This window comes from Hemiscyllium ocellatum, chromosome 11, assembly GCF_020745735.1.
Source record: "Hemiscyllium ocellatum isolate sHemOce1 chromosome 11, sHemOce1.pat.X.cur, whole genome shotgun sequence".
NCBI lineage: Eukaryota > Metazoa > Chordata > Chondrichthyes > Orectolobiformes > Hemiscylliidae > Hemiscyllium > Hemiscyllium ocellatum.
In genome coordinates this window covers 28581210-28603694 of record NC_083411.1, presented here as the reverse complement: position 1 = coordinate 28603694, position 22485 = coordinate 28581210, and the positions used below count along the sequence as shown (strand labels likewise).

At 37.9% G+C, this 22485-nt stretch overlaps 1 protein-coding gene across 4 annotated transcripts; it reads right to left on the bottom strand.

The window, feature by feature from the left end:
* Nucleotides 1-1711: 1711 nt before the first annotated feature.
* LOC132820148 (serpin H1-like) lies at nucleotides 1712-22261 on the bottom strand. Of its 4 annotated transcripts, none has more exons than XM_060832094.1 (6): nucleotides 22074-22261; nucleotides 15735-15802; nucleotides 7511-8124; nucleotides 7295-7393; nucleotides 6444-6676; nucleotides 1712-2743 (listed from the first exon to the last, which is right to left on the bottom strand). In XM_060832094.1, exons 3-6 carry the CDS (start codon nucleotides 8091-8093, stop codon nucleotides 2444-2446), a joined length of 1215 nt encoding a protein of 404 aa, XP_060688077.1. In that variant the 5' UTR covers nucleotides 8094-8124; nucleotides 15735-15802; nucleotides 22074-22261; the 3' UTR covers nucleotides 1712-2443. The 4 variants fall into 4 exon arrangements, with proteins under 4 accessions (XP_060688077.1, XP_060688076.1, XP_060688079.1 ...); XM_060832093.1 differs by lacking the exon at nucleotides 22074-22261 and adding an exon at nucleotides 20619-20744; XM_060832096.1 differs by lacking the exon at nucleotides 15735-15802.
* Nucleotides 22262-22485: the final 224 nt, after the last annotated feature.

Here is a 22485-nt window from a genome sequence, read left to right as displayed (position 1 = left end):
CACAAAAATAAAATCCTTTGGGGTACAGGAATATGGTGAATTGGATGCAAAATTGAGTCAGCAACAGGAAACAAAGGGTAATGATTGCAAAACGCTTATACAAATGGAAAGTGGTTTCCAGTGGCAGTCCACAAGTTAGATCCTTGCTATTTGTGGTATATACTTAAAGATGGAAAACATGACTGGGAAATTTGCAGATGATGCAGAAACTGGCCATGGTGAAAAGGATGGCTGTTGACTGTAGGATGATGTCAATGGTTTGGTTGGGTGGATAGTAAAGTGGCAAATGGAATTCAATCTGGAGAATTTGGGAGATTATGCAATTGGTGAAGATAAATAAAGCATACAAATCAAATAAAGAATATTGAGATGGTTAGAGGAAATGAGCAACCTTGGTAGAAATGTCTTCAGGTCCCTGACAGTGACAGTGCAAGTGCTTAATATGGTTAAAAAAATGAAATGCTTTATTGAAAAGGGTATAGAGTACAAAATCTGGCTCTAATGTTGGGATTATATTAAATACTGGTTAAGCAACAGCTAGAATTTCACATCACAGGAAGAGCAGAATTGCTCCAGAGAGAGGACAGAGGAGATCTACAACAGTGTTGCCAGGATTTGAAAATTGCAGCTAAGAGATTGGATAAGCTATGGTTGTTTTCCTCAGAACAAAATAGGCCGAGGGGTGACAAGTAAATTGTACAAAATTATGAGGGGCCAAAACACAGTTGGCAGGAAATACTGATTTCCACTAATTGGTCAGAGTATTGGCTACAGGAGTTGGGAGGTCATGTTGCAGATGTATTGGTTGGGCCACTTTTGGAGTGTTGCATGCAATTTGGGTCTCCTTCCTATCAGAAGGATGTTGTGAAGCTTGAAAGGGTTCAGAGGAGATTTGTAAGGATGTTGCCAGGGTTGGAAGGTTTGAGCTATAGGGAGAGGTTGAAAGGTACATGAATAGGAAGGGTTTGGAGGGATATGGGACGGGTACTGGCAGGTGGGACTAGATTGGGTTGGAATATCTGGTCTGCATGGACGAGTTGGACTGAAGGATCTGTTTCTGTGCTGAACATCTCTATGACTCTATGAGAGGTCAGTTACCAGATTGTGTAGATTTGACGTGATGGTTAAGGAATTGATGGACACAAAGAACAAGTTAGTGAGCATCTGTCGTTCTGAGGAAACCTTGCTCAACCGGAAATGTTAACTCTGATTCCTCTCCACAAATGCTGCCAGACCTGCTGAGTTTTTCCCAGCAATTTGTTTTTGTATCTGTAATTCATTGTCTGGCTTGGTCGTTGAGGCAGAAACCCTAACTCAATTAAAAGATCATGAGATCTACACCTGATGTGTAATAAACTGTAAGGCAATGAACCAGGTGGTGGAATTAAAACAAGCAGCTAGGTCTTTCTTTTCTCTTTTTCAACTGATGTGGACAGAGTGGGCTGAATTGTCTCTTTCAATGCTATAAAGTTTCTATAGTTCTATATATATTCAATACTTTTGAAAATTCCCACAAGTTCACTTAGGGCATGCACTGCTCCTGAAATAAAACTCATTCCATCCGTGTACAGTAGTGCCACTGACCATTAAACTTCACCCTTTCTTGATATCTTTAAAGCTTTTACTTAGAATGTTAAATTATCTTATCTTAAACCAAGGTATATACAGGGTGCATTCAATTTCTATAATTTGAAAAGACACGGCAGGCCAGTAACTTTTTTGTTCCTTTTATTAAGAATGGTAAAAATGAGACAAGGTTATTCTGAATGATCCAGCCTACCAAAATATGTGGAAAAATAGATGTAACACTGTCTGCTGAAGAATTGTATTCACTTACAAACAGACTATGTTCCACAGAAGGAAAATATTCTTTCCACGGTGATATTAACAACCTCACTTCCTAAACAAACTCATGCACACGTAGGTAGTATCTGTTGTTGAAGAAGAGAATGACTAAAATATTCATGAATTAATTTACATGAAATGAAGATATGAATCATATAGATTATAATGTTTGGTTCTCTTGATCTTACAAATAGTATATTTAGGGATCTACAAAGCTGTTCAAATGAAAACAAAATGACAGGAACAGGTAATAGAATTATGTGTGCAATGATTGATCCTATGAAAATAGGTTTATCATATATCATTATAAGTTGGTAAATTCCTTAAACTCTGATGCCACTAAGATGCATTTAGTAGTCTTGATTTTAAATATTCTTATTTTTTGTAAAACAAAATGCATTTGTTGGGACAGTTTGTCTACTGCCATAATCACAGGCATTAGAATTCAACACAATCAACACTTTTTTACCCCACAGGGTCAACATTGTGGAACCACAATAACAGGAATGATTCTTACACCACCCCCATGTCATAAGTAATCTAAATGTGAGGTCATTAATACACATACAGAATATTGCTGTACTTATTCAATTGAAGTTTATAACTCATCATGGTCATTGCCTTTTGGTTTAACTAACTTTCCAATAAGGAGTATGGAGTTGGTTTTCTTGTCTTGGACTAGGAAGATGTAGGGATGATCTGCATAGAAGAGCTTGGGTGATTTCATTGCCTCATGGGAATGTATGCCTGTATCATAAGGATTTCCTTCAATATTCCATTCAATAGCAGTAGCATGGAGCATGTTGGACAAGTGTAGATCCCTCTTCCCTGTGATACCAGAGAAATCAGCTTTGTTCTTATCTACAGCTTCAGTCAGACCAAGCTCTTGCAGATGTTTCTAAGAAACAAAGAAAGAAGATTTTCAAAAAATTAAAAACAACCATAAGCAAAGCAAAACTAGTTATGCTGCAAATAAACAAATAAATTTGTCACTAGAAAATAAAGTAAAAGCATTATCTGAACAATATCTTATTCATACATGCTTTTTTAAAAATCTTCACTTTATTCCACTGCAAGCATTCAGTCAACCAGCGGGTTATGTTCTCGACATATCTGTAATTAAACTGAACGTAGGAAGCATTAAATAGATGGTGACATCTTCAAAAATGTCCATATTACAGAGTAGGTGCTGGATGTCTTGAAAAGCCTAAAAGTGGATAAATCCCCAGGACCTTATCAGGTGTACCCTCAAACTCTGTGGGAAGCTGAGATATTTGTATTATCGATTGTCAGAGATGAGGTGCTGGAAGACTGAGGTTGACTAACATGATGCCACTAGTTAAAAAAAGGTGATAAAGAAAAACCAAGGAACTATAGACCGGTGAGCCTCACATCAGTTGTTGGAGGGTATCTTGAGGGACAGCATGTACATGTATTTGGAAAGGCAAGGACTGATTAGGGATTGTCAGGGCTTTGTGTGTGGAAAATCATGTCTCACAAACTTGACTGAGTTTTTTTAAAGAGGTAACAAAGAGGATTGATGAGGGTAGAGTGGTAGACATGATTACTATAGACTTCAGTAAGGCATTTGACCAGGTTCCTCATGGAAGACTGGTTAGAAAGGTTAGATCTCATGGAATGCAGGGAGAACTAGCCATTTGGATACAGAACTGGCTCAAATGTAGAAGACTGAGGGTGATGGTGGAGGGTTGCTTTTCAGACTGAAGGCCTGTGACCAGTGGTGTGCCACAAGAATCAGTGCTGGTCCACTGCTTTTCATCATTTATATAAATGATTTAGATGTGAACATAGGAGGTATAGTTAGTACATTTGCAGATTACACCAAAATTGGAGGTATAGTGGACAGCAGAGGTTATCTCAGAGTACAATGGGATCTTGATTAGATGGGGCAATGGATTGAGGAGTGACAGATGGGGTTGAATTCAGATAAATGCGAGTTGCTGCATTTTGGAAAAGCAAATCAGAGCAGGACTTATACACTTAATGGTAGGCTCCTGGGAGTGTTGCTGAATGAAGAGATGGGGGTAGCTATATCATTGAGTTAATAATAACAAAAATGTATTTATGTCAGTGACTTCAAGAACAAAAGCTAGAATGTGCAGACTCACTTTTCATATCAATAATCTAAAGTTCAGTCCACAGAGTCATAGAGACGCACAACATGGAAACAGACCCTTCAGTCCAACTCATCCATGCCTACCAGATATCCCAAACTAATCTAGTCCCATTTGCCAGTACTTGACCCATATCCCTCTGAACACTTCCTTTTTATATACCCATCCTTTTAAATGGTACAATTGTACCAGCTTCCACCACTTCCTCAGACAACTCATTCCATACATGTAACACCCACTGTGTGAAAAAGTTACCATTAGGTCCCTTTTACACCTTTCTCCTCCCACCCAAAACCAATGCCCTCTAGTCTGGACTCCCACACTCCAGGGAGAGGACATTGTCTATTTACCATATTCATGCCCCTCATGATTTTATAAACCTCTGTAAGATCACCTGTCAGCCTCCAACACTCCAGGTTAAACAGCCGAGCCTTTTCATCCTTTCCCTATAGTCCAAACCCTCCAACTCTGGCAACATCCTTGTTAATCTTTTCTGAACCCTTTCAAGTTTCACAACATCCTTGAGACTAGAATTACACTCAATATTCCAAAGGTTGCCTAACCAACGTCCTATGCAGCCACAACACAACCTCCCAACTCCTATACTCAGTGCTCTGACCAATAAAAGCAAACACGCTAAACGTCTTCTTCACTATCCTATCTAGCTGTGATTTCACTTTCAAGGAATTATGAACCTGCATTCCAAGGTCTCTTTGTTCAGCAACACTCCCCATGACCTTACTAAAAAGTGTCTAAGTTCTACTCTGATTTGCTTTTCCAAAATGCAGCACCTCACAGTTTATCTAAATTAAACTCCATCTGCCACCCCTCAGCCCATTGGTCCATCTGATCAAGATCTCATTGTACTCTCAGGTAACCTTCTTCACTGTCCACTACACTCCAATTATTGTGTCAAGTGCAAACATACTAACTATACGTCCAATATTAAGTATACTAACTATCCAGTTAAAATAAACAAAATAGATCTCAACATCTGATAGCTGCAAGGCTTTCTATTAAAAATGTGTTTAAAAAGTGATATTCTAATTTATTATAAACATAGTACCAAATTTATGCTGTGGACCTGATTGTCAATCTAAACTACCTTGTAGGATAACTGGAACATGAGGAAAAAGCTAGGCCATTGGATCCCTCAAATCATCCTTTTCTGTTAATCATGTTATCCATAGTTTATTAATTTTATTTTACTCCCATTTCTGGCCAGTTTAAATTCTTGACCAACGAGGTTGATTTAAGGAGGATATAAAAAGGAAGAGGGCAATGGAGATGACAGGTTTTTGAGTTGCCAGAAAAATACTTTGTGGCTAGAGCCAGCGCCTGTGACTCTGGGGTTTCAAAATTTTAATTGAAAGAAATTGCAACTTATTCATGGCTGCATGTTGTACAAGTAATCTGAAAACACATAAATAATGAAGAGATTCAGAAAGGTCACCATATTTCTCTTCAGATAATTTTGCCAAAAGGCAGAATATTTTTTGCTAAATATTTTAGAAATTCCAGTGATTAAAGTCTGGAAGCAATAAAAATATTTTGTATTCCCAGTCTATGACAGAACAGACAAGAGTTGAACCATGTAAAAGCAGTCGCAATGAGCTGGACAACAGAAGAGGCATGTCGGTCAAAGATGCTGCTACATCAAAGGCAGCATTAAAGTTACGAAGAACAAGGAAACAGCATGCACTTAATGACTTTTATATGGGCCATTTTAATCTGTAGTAAAGTGTGAAGTACAACTGGAAGATATAACATGGATTTGTCAGAAATGGTGGTATTTTATGGATTTGATAACAGTCCACAAACTTTGAAAAGACAAGATTTGACGAGACAGAGCAAGTTATTTTTGATTTGGGAAATTATTTGTCAGTTTTGAGAAGGAAAATTGAAATGTTAGCTAGTCTAAGGTTCAGAAAGAAGCATCTTGTGGTCTCCAGTTTACTATACGAAGGATTATGGAATAATTTCTTGAATAGCTTGAGTTTGGAGAGGTCATGAGGCAATATAGAACAGAATTTTCAGATAAGACATAAAAGAATGAACCTTGAAAGTTTAGAATTGTCAAGGGGAAGGAAGCATGTGGCAAAGGTAGCTGAATAGATGTATAATTCTTAGTGATAAAGACATCAATTAGCTCCTTCTGCAAGTGAGTGAGGGTGTAGAAGGCATAAACAGATTTAAAAAAAGGGGGGGGGGGGGGGTTTCAAGGAAAAAAGAAACTTGTTCTCCAGAATAATCTTTGAGCAGTGAGCAAGGCCCCATAGTATTTTACAAATACACCTAGCGATGAATTGTTGATATTTAGAGAGTAAAATTTGTCCTTAATTGAATATGTTAATTTCTTATGTTAAGTTTACATGATATTTTTAAAATCGTAAATTATCTACAAAAGTCAAATTTTCATTAATTTAGTTAGTTATGCAAAAGCTATTAATTTACAGATATTACCTGTAGCTCATGGCTGACTTCAACGTTGACTTTGGGAAGAGAGACACCAATAGCACGTTTCTGCATCTTGCTAAACCAATTGTTGAGTTGTTCCTTTGTTAGTAACTTCTCTATTCTTTCCAGAGGTTCCACATGACGAGACAGTATTAAAATCATGCTGGAAAACTTGTGAGCCAGAGGCATCTCAAGAATTTGTATTTTATTCACCTCATCTTCATAGTAATTATACAGACCTGAAAAATTAATTGGTAGTCATGAATCAAAAATGACAAGCAGAGCTCTAAATTATCATTGTAATTAAAGACCACAGTAGATAAATAACATAAGATCTACAATTCCAAACAAAAGACAGGTTTTAACACAAAGTAGTTGGAATAATTTGGATTAATGCTCTATTTCGTTGCACTTTAGAGTATCTTGATATAAAAATTTAATGGAAAATACAAAACTTCTTCTCCACAAATATACACATATCTTTTTAATTTTGCAAGTATTCTCCACTTTACTGCAAGCAGTTACGTCACTGGAGGTGGTAAAGCTGTCTGGTGTACTTTGATATCTTGCCCAGGTAGCCATCATTCATACGTCAGTTTTCTCAGCTAATATTCCAAAGCTATCAGACTTTAAAGAATATCTGTCAAGCTTCACCTTTTCTCCTTTATTGTCTAAACAAGCACATTTTTAGTTGAAATTGCTCTCACTAAGACCCTGAGAAATGTTTCTAACTCACAGCAGTGGTACTAAATGAAACACCCATAAAGTCACCAAGGTTACGAAATCTTTATGGATCAAATCCAGGACTGTCCTAGGCTGTGAGATTCAGAAACATGTTTCAAATTTCTAGCACTTGCCTGTACGGTGCATCATAGGTACAGAAATAGTATGGGTTCTAGTCACCATAAAACCTCTTTTATCAACCAAGGTGTCATGAAACCTCTCGTCCCAGTGTGCTGAAAAAAAAATTAATTACAAGTAAGTTTGTAGTCAAGTACACAGTCACTGAATATTTATATATAAACACTGTCACCATTTAATACAAAATCTTTAATACCAAATATAATACTTACGTTTAAAGTACATGGCGTTAACAAATAAGGCACCATCAACATTAGACATATCCTTTATGATTTCTCCTAGCTTTCCATCTGTTGTCTGAGAGGCCCATTCATTGATGGATTGGATTGTACTCCTCTTATCCCTGAAGTTTATCTTGGAATGATCATGTCTGTAGTGCGTCTTGCTTTTCTGAACAAAGTCATCCCTGAATTTAACTGAACTTGGTCCATAAAGGCGACTGCCGATCTTCCAAGTGGTGTTGCGGGTTGTTTCATTGCTGACCTCATTAAACAATTCTGAGAATCCCGGATGAAAGACATCATCATGCATGTTAATGTTGAGAAGGGACTTCACCTGGTTGGCTGTTTTGTCTTTGGCACCCAGAGACATCACCCCCAAAGAGGAAGCCACCACCACAGGTGAAAAGAGGATGTTCTGAGATGATAACTTCCGATCTTTGGCTATTGTCTTGTAAAGATTAAGGGCCAGGTTTATAGTGCTGTCTGCCAGAATGGAGCCATGTCCTTTCAACATTGTAGGATCTGCTGTTACCACAGCAAGTAGCAGGCTGAGGACCACTAATTTTATCTCCATGGTTTTGTCCAGTAAATACAAGTTAGTAGAACTGTTGGATAGAGAATGGAACACAATTATTTTGAAGTACACAGTTTAGAAATACATAAAGCCTATTCTTAAATATTAGGAGTATTTACAAATTGAAAAATGAAATTTCTCAGAAGGCCCGATTTCAACTTCTTGTAAATTTCCAGCAGGACAAAATGCCATCAAGATTAATTTCACAGCAGTCCAAACAGAAAGAAATCTAGCTAAATTGTATGAATTGACCTCATCCCTTCATCAACTTCCAACCTATCCTGGATATGACAGAAAATCATGCATCCCAGAGGAGGCCCTCAAATAGCAGTTACATTGTGATAGCAACTACATCCTGTTGTGGTGACTGGGGAAAGGTGCAGAGGTTTGCAGATGAGACTGTGCCAGCTGACCCCCACAGAGAAATATCAAATACAGCTAATTAAATGTTGCCTTTATGGGCCTCCTCAGGCAAGAATCAGCCACTTTACTGGGTTGGTCTGATTAGAAACTCTCTGCCATTTCCCAATCTGGATTGTAAGAAAAAACAGAAAATGTGTAATTCTTTGTACATTTGCACTTGTAAAGTTTACAATATAGGAACCAACATTAGATGCAATTCTGTAATTGCATAACATCCACTATATAATCCTGAACTGCAAAGAATTACGCTGGATGTCGAATTAGGATCATCACTTTAGCTCATAGTATGGCACAACATACATCAAAACACAAAGTCCTCACTTTGCAAACAAAGCACACTATCCCATTTCAGCATGGTGGCTCAGTGGTTACCAGTATTGGCTCAGTGCCAGGAGCCTGGGTTTAGTTTCTGCCTCGGGTGACTGTCTGTTTGAAGTTTTCACATTCTCCCCATGTCTGTGTGGGGTTTTTTTTGGGTGCTCAGGTTTCCTCTCACAGTCCAAAGATGCGCAGGTTAGGTGGACTGGCCATGCTAAATTGCCCATAGTGTCCAGGGGTGTGTAAGGTTTGGTGGATTGGCATTGGGAAATGCAGGGTTACAGTGACAGCGTGGGTCTGGATGAGATGTTCTTTGGTGAGTCAGTTTGGAGTTGTTGGGCTGAATGGCCTGTTTCCACACTGTGGGGATTCTAAAATTTCTATTCTACGAAGAGTCTTTTTATTCAAACTTTTGATTATCTCTGTTTCTCTCTCTCCACAAATGCTGCCAAATTCCTCCAGCATTTTCTGTTGTTATTTCAGGTTTCCAGTCTCCACAATATTTTGCTCTTATTTTAACAAAGATAACAGTTAGGTCCATGACATCATTGGCACCTGATATATATGTATAAAAGAGAACTATTGACAATGAACTATTGTCCTTAGTACTTGCTCAATTGAGTAAATTAAAATAATACTGGTCAGTTCCTAGCAGCTTCAGACTACATAAGTAGTTTGGGCTATTTTATTTGCTCATCCATCTTCCACTACTTATCTAAAATGAATCAAATACCAAAATTGTCTTTCACTCTATGATTGTTACATGGTCTATGTTTTATTATCTGCATATCATAGGACTATTACCAATTTTCTGAAAACTAGCACATCATTATGAAGGTTTTCAAATCTCAAGGGAAATTGTGTATGGAACAATGGTGTGGAATGTGCGGCAACAAGAAAACAGAGTCAAAACCAAGGAAGTCCATCCAGCAGCATTGTGTGAGGTTGTTATTTATTTGTTCGCATTAAGTGGCTCAGCTCGTTGCACTTGAGAAGATGATCGTGAATTGCCTCCTTGAACTGCTGCAGTCTGAAGGAACCAGTCTCCAAATGCAGCAAATGGTCAATATCCAGGCTTGAGTCAAAAAGTGATGAGTAACATTTGTGCTACACAAACACCAGGAAATGACTACCTCCAGCAGTAGAGAATCTAACCAAAACTCCTTGACATTCAATGGTGTTACCATCACTGAATACCACATCTTCAATATCCTGGGGGTTACCAGTGACAAGAAACTTAACTGGACTTTCCAGATAAATATATTGGCTACAAGAGCAGGTCAGAGGTTAAGAATCCTGCAGAGAGTAACTCTCCTCCTGATTCCCGAAGCCTTTCGATGGTGGAAAGGCTTATGAGTCAGAAGTGTGATGGAAAACTCTCCATTTGCCTGGATGAGTGCAGTTCCAACACTATCCAGGACAAAGCACTGTGAATGATTGGTACAACAACCACAAACATCCACCCCCTCCACCACCAATGCACAATAACAACAGTATATAACATCTACAAGAGGCACTGCGTAAATTTAACAAGGATCCTTAGACAACGTCTTCCAAACCCTTGACCACTTCCATTTAGAAGGACATGATCAGCAAATACATGGGAACATCACCACATTCAAGTATCTCTCCAAGTCACATTCTTGAAAATAAGTCACTACTCCTTCAATAAATATCTGTAACTCTCTTAACCTACATCGCATGCATGGCAGAGGTTTACTCCCACTTTCTGGCATTGGAGAGACCACACTTGAAGTCTTATCACCATACTTTAAGAAGTATATTAATGCATTGGAAGCAGTCCAGAGAAGTCCATAGACTAATAGAATGAGTGGTTTTCCTTATTCATTCACGGGCTGTGGGTGCCACTGGCTAGGCAGCATTTACTGCCATCCCTAATTTGTCCAGAAGGTAGTTCAGAGTCAACAACATTACTGTGGATCTGGAGTCACATGTAGGCCAGACCGGGTAGGGATGGCAGATTCCTTCCCCAAAGGACATTAGTTTGCCTTATAAGTAAAGGCTGGACAGACTAGGCCAATATCTTCTGGAGGTTAGAATAGTCAGAGGTAATTTAATTGAATCACAAGATCCAAAGAGTACCTAACAGTGTGAATATTGAAAGGATGTCCCCTTGTGTGTTTAAAAATAAGGGGGTGCTCATTTTAAACAGAAACAAAGAAACTTTTCTCCCCCTCAAAAGACTGAGTGTCTTTTGAATTCCCTTCCTCAAAAGGAAGTGGTTACAGAATCTTTCAATATTTTTAAGACATAGATAAATTCCAGATTACTGAGATAGGTAGGAACAGAGTTGGGCATAAAATCAGATTATCTGGATGGGGCAGAACAGGCTTAAAGGCCATGTTAGCCTACTCTTCTTCCTTGTTTATATGTTCTCAAGGGGAGCTAGAGACAGCAAGTGCTGGCCCAGTCAGCGATACATCCATCACATGAATGTTTAAATAAATGAAAGTCCTTGAGCTTAGATCTACCCATAGGGCTGTTAGGAAGGGAATTTTCAAGAGTTTGATCCCACAACATCCTTCAGCACCAACACAGTGGCAACAGCATGTATCATCTTCAAGATGCACTAAAGTAACTCATCAAGGTTTATCCAAAACCAACTTCCGAATCCACAACCACCTAGAATGAAAGGAGCACAGATCCAAGATACAACCACTTGTAAATTAGTCTCAAAGCTATAGTAATGATTTTGAATTATTTTGCTATTTCCCCACTGTTGCTGGGTCAAAATCCTGGGGTTCACTTCCTCACATGATTACATGGATCTCCCTACACTGCCAGGGACTGCAGCAGCTCAAGAAGACAGCTCACTACCACCATCCCAAGATAATTAAGGATGGACAATATATGCCGACCTAGCTGGCATTTTCCATATCCCATCAGCTAATAAAAAAGTGAAGGAGCAGTGATATAGTTTTACGTCAAGATGATTTGTGGCTTGGACAGGATTTTACAGATGGTGATATTCCTATAATTTGCTGGCTTATCCTTCCAAGTAGTATAGATCACAGATTTGGAAGATGCTGTTGGTTTTGAAGGGTTTAACAATGATAAACATCAGAAGAGACTTCCATGAGTTGGCAACATAGAAGCAAAGGAGCATTAACTATTTGAGTAATGAGCCATTTGTCATTGTTGCAGAATACTAATTGGGAATTTCAACAAACATGAGAAGAAAAAATATAATGGAAATGAAAAAAACAAAGAAATGGCTTTTCAGCAGCTGATTCCAGTTGAGAATCTAGCACTCATGCTGGCATGAGGGATCATTTAGCCTTGATCTCGACTCCAATAATTAAACTGACTCATTCTCATTTAGGTACTAGTCAATGTGCTGTTTCAAATATCTTCCATCTTTAAAACTACGAAGTGTTTTAAATGCTAGATGTTACTGTTAATAACCTTGATGAGCAAGTACTTAACATCCTCACATTGAGATGGATTTTTAGTGAGTGGGACTTGCTGATAACATCGAAGCAAGCTAATGAAAGAGCGGGCAAATCATCGAGTACTGACTTTCTCTTTCCTAACATCTGTGCCAAGTCAAATGGACTTGCAGACATCTAGCAACGTAGAAGACATCAAGCAGGGTAAGCAACCACACTTTGAAGAATTCTCACATACATGAAAGGAACCCTTCACTTTTAACTTTAAAATTTTACTGATAGTGAAAGAAATGACTGGGACAAACATATATAAATAGAGATCGAAGCTAATTTTTTAAAAATCAGTGCTTTTATTTCATAATAAAGACAACTGACATTCAACCAATGTAAAAATATTCTATTTAAAGGCCAGTGAGGTTGCTTAACCCTACTTATGAATTTTGTGTATTGCTAAAATCTAGTTAAACCCCATTCAGCAAGGTGCAATACTAGTGAGTTTTGAGAAGATTTGTAGCTCAGATTGAGGTTCTGGATGTAGGTTTGCTCGCTGAGCTGAAAGGTTCATTTTCAGATGTTTCATCACCATACTAGGTAATATATTCAGTGAGCCTCCAGACAAAGCACTGCTGATGTTTCCTGCTTTCTGTTTATATGTTTGGGTTTTCTTTGACTGGTGATGTCATTTCCAATGGTGATGTCATTTTCTTTTCTTTTTCTCAGGGGGTGGTAATGGGGTGGTAAAATACCATGCAAAAGTGTAACAAATACTACCTTGGACAAAAAGGCAGAAGACTAGCCACAAGGATCTATGAACATCAACTAGCCACAAAACAATATGACCCTCTCTCACTAGTATCCTTACATATAGATAAGGAAGGACACCACTTCGACTGGGGCAACACATCCATCCTAGTGCAAGCCAAACAGAATTCCTAGAAGCATGGCATTCCAACCGGAACTCTATCAACAAACAATTTTTTTTTTGAAATAGCGTATCTATAGTGTGTGTTTTGTATATATTATAATATTGTTTATTTCTGATATTGGAGTTTTGACTTTGAACTTTTGGCTTGATATTTTTGTGTGCCTGAAGGAGTTTATGATTAATTTGTAAGTATTTTATTAGCCATCGTGATGTCCTTTTAAAAATGTCTGAGAAAGATAGTTTTGGAGCAGAATGAGAATTTGTTTACTTTGGGAGAGTTTGCAAATGAACAAGGTAAACATATAATACATTAGGCATTTAGAAGAAGAGCCAGCAATTGATTTTTGGGGGAAATACCCATTGCTTGAAACAAAAAGGGTTTTTTTGATTCAGTTGAACAGTTCTGCAGGCTACTTAGCTGAAGCTAAATGTGTAATACAATTGCTACCGAGAAAGGGAGAAGATAGCTTAGAATTGATAAAAACAGGTTACTTTAGTCAAGGCGTTTAGTTTAAAAATATCCAGAGCAGAAATGTTAGTTAAAATAAAAACATGAAGTCGTAGAGAAACTTGGCAGATCTGGTTGCAACTATGGAGAGAGAAACAGAGTTAACATTGCAAGTCTAATATGACGTCTTCACAACTGGGTTGACTGTGTTTCTCCAGCACTTCTGTTTTATTTCAGATTTCTAGCATCCATAGTATTTTGTTTTTATTTGAGTATTTGATTAAAGCTTTGAAATGGTTATGTCAAGCTGAATAATTCTAGGCTCAGTTTTATGACAAATCAAGGAAGAGGCTTCCAGATTCTCATGGCATGGAATTGAAGCAACAGCTCAGTCAAACCTTATGTAGGATCAAGAAAAGCATTCTCTGTGGTGTTTGAATACCTTATTGGGATATTGTTGGAATTAATGGGATTGTATTTTTACTGAGTTTAGAGATCTTTAGGTATCTGATATGTGTAAATAGTTGGTTTATTCTAATTTTTGTTTCTTTTGACTAAAAACTTATCTCTTATTGTTAAACCTGAATCTGTAGTATTGCCTGCTTGTATCTTAGTGAAAGGACAAAACCTCAGAATGAATGGATGACCTGTTACAAGTGAGACGAGGAAACTTTCGTCAGCTAGAGGGTGCTTAATCTGTGGAACTTATCAAAGCGGAAGGCTGTGGAGGCCAAACCATTGAGTGTGTTTAAGACAGAAATAGATACGTTCTTGATTAGTCAGGGGACCAGAGGTTACAGGGAGATGGTAGGTGATTGAGGTTAAGAATCATATCAATCATGATCAAATGGCAGAGCAGATTCGATGGGCCAAGTAGCCTAATTCTGGTCTGTTTCTTATGATCTTATAGTAATTATATCAGCAATAAGAAATGTAAAGTGCAGAAAAATAAGGTTATAGGATCAACCAGTAATCTCTTGAATTTTGTGATCTCGTATGTATTTGACTGACTGTTTCCCTTCATTTTAATGTTTGTAAACCATTGTATAATTAATGACTGATCATTACCATTTAGTCCCTGCATTTATCTAGATGTTGACAGTGCAAGTGAATGCAGTGAACATTCTTCCCTGATTTCCACATAATTGACAAGGTGAAATAAATTTAAAACACCTTTTGCAATTAAAAATAGTTTTTAAAGTTATGTCCTCCAAAAATATAGATATGAAAATACCACTAGTAAATTATGATAAAGTGAAAAGCATGGAAACTACAGCATGAATTTTGAAAATTAAGTAAAGCTCATCTGTTCAAACTTTAAAATTGCTGAAATGATAGAATGTTTCAGAAAATTGTTCTCAAGGCTGAATATATCTGCATAATCTCAAAAATTCTTATTTTATTAATCTAGAAGAAACAGGCTTCTATATAAGACAATACCAAACCCAACCTTAACCATAACTTTTATAAAGTCACAGCTCTCCTGAAAAAGATGGATAAAAATTTTCTTATATGCAGTATTCCTCCAAACCTCAGGGTATATCAAAATATTTCACTTTCAATTAAGTACTTCTGAATTGTAGTTGCAGTGTAAGAAATGCAAAGCCAACTGCACACATTAAGATCTTACAAACAGCAATGGGAGAGTGACTAGATCATCTATTTCGAGGTGTGATTTCAAAACAATGTTATAAAACCTACATATCCAGCTAAGGAAGAAAGAAGATGAGACCTTAGTTACATGTGTACCTGGAACACAATATTCTGCAGAACTGTGCTAGGGTGTCAGGTAGACGTTTTCTCAATGTGACTTGAAATCACAGAAAGTACTACTCCTGAATCACAATTGGCACAAAAAAATTATACTTCCCGTTCACACTCATTAAGCAATGGGAGAAAATAAAGTGTGTTGAACTGGGACTAACTGCCTCTGATGTTTCTGCTTACAGCTGATCCACTTGGTGAAAATTGACAAGCTCCAGTCCAATGAAAACCCAGCCTTTTCTTGCAAGATTAGTAAAGTAAGACATGGATTAAATCACCATCAAGCAAAATAAACTGATGGCTAACATTTATGTAACTGACACTGCTTAGAACTTTAACAGTCAAACCCGTACATAGGGTAATCGAAAGTTTGCAGACTTGAAATCTTTTCAAAGGGACGTGCATCTTTGCCAAGTTCATTCTGAAAGATATAACAGATACAAATGAAGGCTATACAGTTCATTCAGTTATTGTCTATCATAGTAATGCATTACACTGCATGGAAGGGGAGCAGCATGGACCCAAAAAAAACTTTCATTCTCTGCCTATGTGTTTCATGCAAACAGGATTCTAGTTAATTTTGATCTCAGTCATCACACAACTATCTAATGTCCTGCTGAATGTATTAATTTTTAACACATCTAATCGAATCATTTGTAAATCTAAATTATGGAAACTGGTTACATTGATAATACATAATCATACAATTGCCTTACTCATTTCAAGATCTACCAAGATTCAAACAATTCAGTTTTTTTTTAAAGAAATATTAGGCCTTCAACTTAATAGTTCTACTTTAAGGCTGTTCAACAGAAATTACAAACTACCTTAACTACATGCATGGTTTTTGTAAAAACACCTTACTCACATCTACAATCCAGGTAAATGTACTCCACACATATTGATCCTTTGTTACCAAGATTTTTCCAGGATATTTTGGCCAAAGAATTAAAGCCCTCAACGATTGTAAAAACACTTTGTTGGTGCAACTGTTCAATGAAAGACAAAGTGCACATGCATATGCTAAGAGATCACACCCCACAAAATCAGTGACAATGCACTAATGAGGAACACACTGGGATTCCTGAGTTTTTTACATGTGGCCTGTGGCAATGTATTGAACAACTCATATGAAGCAGCTTGCAGAATTATCAGAGTTTGATTTTGGCAACTTCCATTTATGCTTCTGGTACAACAGCACCAACAGGTTGCTAAGCAAGCTCAAAATATATAGGGTAGACAGGCAGGAGGCGAGAAGAACATAGCAAGCCAGGCAGCATCAGAAGATGGAGAAGTTGAGGTTTTTGGAGTAGCCCTTCTTCAGGACTCAGGGTGTGTGTAGGGGGAGTTGCAGATAAAGGGGGTGGTGGCAGCAGGGTGGTGAAGTGGGGATAGGTGGAGACAGATAGTGGCTGTGACCCGGTTGGTCAATGGGAATAAATCTGGTTGGTGGCAGGGAGGAGTGGAAGGGAAGGGTAGGAGCTGGAAAGGGAGTCAGGGATGGGAGGGGAGGTTATTTGAAATTGGAGAACTCAATGTTGAGTCCTCCGGAATGTAGGCTGCCCAGCTGGAAGATGTTTTTTCTCCAATTTGCGGTTTGGTTCATTGTGGCAATGGAGGAGACCAAGGATGGTCATGTCAGAAAGGGAGTGGAAAGGGGAATTAAACTGGGTGGTGACTGGGAGGTCCGGTCGGCCCCACAGGCCCGACTGAGATGTTCAGCTAATCATTCCCTAAGTTTGGTCTCCCCGATGTAGAGAAGACCACATTGGGAGCACATGATGCAGTAAACTGGGTTGGAAGAGAGGGAGGTGAACCTCCGTCTCACCTGGAAGAACTGTTTGCAGCCCTGGATGGAGGTGAGCGGGGTGGTGAAACGGCAGGTTTTGCATCTTTTCCCGTTGCCGGGGAAGGTACTTGGGTGTTCAGGGGGTTGGTGGGGAAAGTGGTGCAAACCAAGGACTGTCAAAGGGAATGGTCCTTGTGAAAGGCAGAGAAGGGTGGGGAGGGGAAGATATTCTTGGTGGTGGAGTCTAGTTGGAGTTGGTGGAAGTGTTTAAGGATGATGCATTGGATATACGGAGGGTCAGCATTTTATAATCAAGCATTATACTTGCGGACATGAACAACATATTTATGTCATCTCAAGAAACTGGATCACTTTCACCCAAGCTTCGATGATAATGAAAATCGGATGGCAAGGCAAGGTCCATTTATAAAAGCAAACATGAAAGCTCCAATACACTGACCAAGTCATATGATGCAAGGGGATTATGGGGCATTAACGATCCAGAAGCATTATCCTGATAAACAGCACAAGATATAAAGACTGCTTAAAAGTGACTGAAGTAGAACAAGAGTCCAAAATCAGAACAACTTGCTTAAGCATTGTATTAAAGAAGAGGAACAAGAAATACTGAGAATAAATAGAAAATATTTAGGGGTTAGCATCTTCAGAAGTGGATATGTTGCTAGGTCCAGATGAAATGTATTCCAGGCTGTGTAGGAAAGCAAGGAAGGAAACAGCAGAGGTCCTTGACAATTCTTTCTTCTTGCAGGTACTTCTAGAATAGTGGAGATTTGTTAATAATATAAGATTCTTTAAATCTTAACTCCAGCCACCAACCAAAGAGGCATCATCAATATTTGCGAATACACACTTTGTCTAATCTATATTAACAAGTTGGGAAGATTTTCTGCAACAAGATCTGACAGAGCCATCTCAGTGTTAGAAACTTATTCCCAAATTCATTGTTTTGAGCTCCACTAAAGTTGATGATTTTTATCAATGATGGATTTGCACAGGGATCTGGAATTTCCAAGACTGATTCTCACCCATTCTAATAAGATGCTGAGGAAAAAAAAAGTTTTGGATTTCAAGAATCTGCCTATTAAAATAGTTGCTTTCTTGATAGTTTATTTTTCCATCAACTGATTTTGTTGTTATTACAGTTGTAAAACACCATCTTGCAAAAACAAATAGCTAATTCAGTGACAAAATGCAGATCTGCATTGAAAAGTTATTTTAAAAATTGACATCTCTGCATGTACATCCCCTAGTGTTTCAACAGAAATATGAAAGGAAGTAGCTCATCACCATCACCTCTTCTCAAGGGCAATTAGAGATTGGCAATAAATGCTAGCCTACTCACAGCGCCAAAGTCTCATGGCATTTTTTTAAAAATAAAACACAGACTTATAATGGCAGTAAAGCCAGTTGCAATAAGCCTAACCTCAGTGGTGGGCAAATAAGCAGGAAAAAATTAGGGATAATATTAATCAGCATTTAGGAGAGCATGGATCACTCCATCAGAGCCTTGTAAAAGGCAGGTTTACTGAATAGTTGAAGGAATTTTTTTGAGAAGCTAATAAGGAGCATCAATGAGGACAGCATATCTTGTATAGAATACATAGACATTAGCAAGGCTTTTTAAAAAGTCACAACATGAGGTAATGGTCAGAATAATAAAATTCTGTGGAAATGTGTCAAGTTGCATCTAAAGTTAGAAAGAAGCAAAGAATGATTGTGGGAAAGTGTTCTTGTGATTCCAAGACCATTTCCAGTGATCTAATGTGTTGTGAAGGTTCCTTGACTTTTGTAATGTATCTTAATGATTTAAATTTGCAGATAGGAGATAGGATGTTTCCAGATGAAATAAGGAAAAAGGTAGGTGGCTAAAAGTAAGAAATAAAGCTGTAGACTATAAGAAGACATCAATTAACCCACCAAAAAGGAAAATGGCCAATAGAGTTTCAGACAGAGAAACATGAGATAATGGCTTTGGAGAAGGCTAAAAAAAAACCACGATAAATGGTAGAACACTGAAAAATGTAGAGGTGCAGAGGAACTTAGGAATGCATGTCCACAGATCACTGAAAATGATGGGTCAATTGTACAAAGTGGTCAAGATAATACTATAGAGAGAACAGCTGTCTTAGCTGAGAACTCAGTAAAACACCGATTAGGTCACAGGTACAGTCGTGCATAATGTTCTAGTTACCACTTTACAGAAAGATGTGATTGTACTGGAGAGTTCATAAAGGAAAATTACAAAGATGTTTCCATAACTGAAAAATCTTTGCCATGAGAAAACAATGAACACTTTTGTTTGAACTAGACGAAACTGAGAGATTATTTAATTGAGGTGTTAGTAAGGCTCTGATAAAGCGGGTAGTAATGACATTTCTTTTCACACAGAGGTCAATGGATTTAAAGTAATTGCTAACCGAATTACACAAATGTTTTTTTTTCAAATCCAGACGATGTGAAAGATCTGGAGCTCACTGCTAAACGATGGTATATAGTCAGAAACCCGCACTTCACATGGAAAGTTCGTGGATAATGCACTTAAAGTGCTGTAACTAACAAGACTGGTGACAAGTTGTAAAATGAGAGTTGGTTGGATAACTCATTTTAGCTGCCAAAACTACGATAGGCTGAATGACCTTCGGCACAGATTTCTGGAAGAAAGCAGAGCGAAAAATCATCCCTGAAAGACGTTAAATGAGACCCTTCAATTTACAGGCGCCGAATGTAAACCCCAACTGGGGAGATCTCTGAAAAGTCAATCTAATTTATCAAGGGTTCGTTGTATACTTGCAGTATTTGCAATGATTACCTAAATAATCATCTTCAAAAAGTATCTGCAGAAAACGAATGTTTTGGATGTTTTCAACAGACGGGCCGCATTTTACATGTATTTTATATTTGCGGTTTATAAACATTGCAAATAGTAAACAAAGGCTATCGTCATTTCTACTTTTTCTACGCTTTACTCTTGTAATTCTCGCAATCTATCCACGCTGGCAGTAGGAGCGCCTCCCGCAGAATTGGAGTACAGTATCTAATCTTACTACGTAAAAATGCTTCTCTTCCCACAGATAAACTGCATGCGTGGCAGTTTCTCCACGTTTTCTAATGAATTCCTGCACTTTTCAGCAATTGTACTTTATATAGTCGATAGAAAACTATCTTAATGTCCTCCTTAGCGTTTCGTGCCATATATTAATCAATACTTAAAATATTGCCATATTGATTGTACTAAGTCGAACATGTTTATTGTCCTCTAAGAGGAACAATTACCCAGTCACTTTTGGAAAATTTCTCTCCTATCTAATGTTATATATAAAGTGGAGCCACATCATAGCACGCCCCTCCACTTAGCTCTTGCGATTAGTAAGGTTTTTCTAAAAGATGAAGCCAGGCAGCTGTGCCATAGTGACTGAGGAATTCTTACCTTCACTCTCCAGCTTACTCAGGTCAGACAGCGGAACAGTGATAAAGCCAGCACCACTTCTAGCGCGCTCCACGCATTCAATGCAAACAGACAAAAGACCACTCGCCCATTTTATAACCAACCACAGGAAAGTTCCAGAAAGAATTCGCTGAACGTATGTGAAACCCGAGCCCGCAGAACCGCCTACATTGAAAAAAGTAGTGTATATACTCATGATCAAGTTTGCAAGAGTTTATAAAAACAATGTTACGATCGAGCCCTCCGCTATCACCTGATGAAGGAGCGTCGCTCTGAAAGCTAGTGTTATTCCAATTAAACCTGTTGGACTATAACCTGGTGTTGTGTGATTTTTAACTTTATAAAAACAAGATCAACTTAATTGGGGTAATGAACAGAACACATTTAACATTTAATGGGGTGGGGGTGCTGGACAGGTTTTTGAATTTTCTACTCCGTGCAGTTTATGTAAATAAAATTGAAAGAAAAATTGTGGTAAATAAAGATAGCCGGAAATCAATGCATTAAAAAGAAATTTCACTTCTGTTGTTTTCGCTTTATTCTAGTACTAAAAAATAGCGAGGTGCAGAGGGACTTGAAGTACGTATGCACAGATCACTGAATGGTCGATGAAGTTGGACAGGTCCAGATGATATTACCAACTTTACATTTTCTGTTTTAGCAATTAGCAATTGAAGTGCAAGGTTTTACATATCAAGGTTGTGATTTATTCCACATTCTCTACATGAATTTATTAAACTGGTCAAATAGAGTATTTTAAATCAAGGGTACCAATATTTTGTGCTTTTAACACGCCTTTAGTTTAGTTTTAGTCATGACATCGTACTAAGAAACTAAAACAAACATTTGTAACAGTATTATAAAAGAAAACGATTGTCAGATCGATAAGAGAAGGAAAATGGCGCATGAACTTTAATTATGACGAAAGTTTGATCATACTTTTGCTTTGTGTGTGATTTCAGGGAAAGAATAATTGTAATAGTGTTTTTTGCATTTAGGTGTAGCCCATCACATCAGGGTTTTCCACTACAGCAGTTAAGCATAGATACACCACCCCCAGGCTTCATGCCGGGAATTGCCACGTCGGCAGTTAAGAAATATCCATCAGTTTTCACATCTGTACTTAGTTATTTTACACTGACTCTTTAACTTCCAAAATGTAGATGTTCTTTTCCTCGACCGCGTGCCCTCTCAATCAACACAATACAATTCTAAATTACGTTTTAAGCGTATAATAGCATACTTTGTTAAAATGATGGACTGTTGGAAGTATGGACACCACAAAGAAAATTATGACATTTCATTTAAAATAAATAACTTATCTGCAAAGGACTGAGGACTTCGAGCTTTCAAAATGTCAATGTGTGAATGTTCTGTCTGGTTAAATTCTAGTGTAGTTTTGTGCCCACCAAAATCACCACAAACATCAATACTAACCTCTGCACATGGCTCTTTTTTAACCTCACCCGAAAAATCCTTTGTCACTTTCACGGATTATCTTCCTCAAATTTGACTGCTCACTCCACCGTGCCATATACCTATAATCCTCACCTACAGCCACGTTAGTCGCTATCTCAATGAAAGCTGCTGTCAAACAGGGTTGTATCATCGCACAAACCCTCTTCTCTATCTTTCTCAAAGCATCACCACAACTCATCTCCAGCAAATTACTTGTAGTCGTGCAGATAATTTACAAGACAGGAAACAGTTCCACCTAAACTGCCATCAATCCAGACCAAAATGACTTCAGTCATTAAGCTTGTGTGGGCATCCACTCAGAAACGAAGCTCCAACTATTTTTGACTCTGAAGATTACAAAATAGAACTTTCAACAAACCAGAAAACTGAT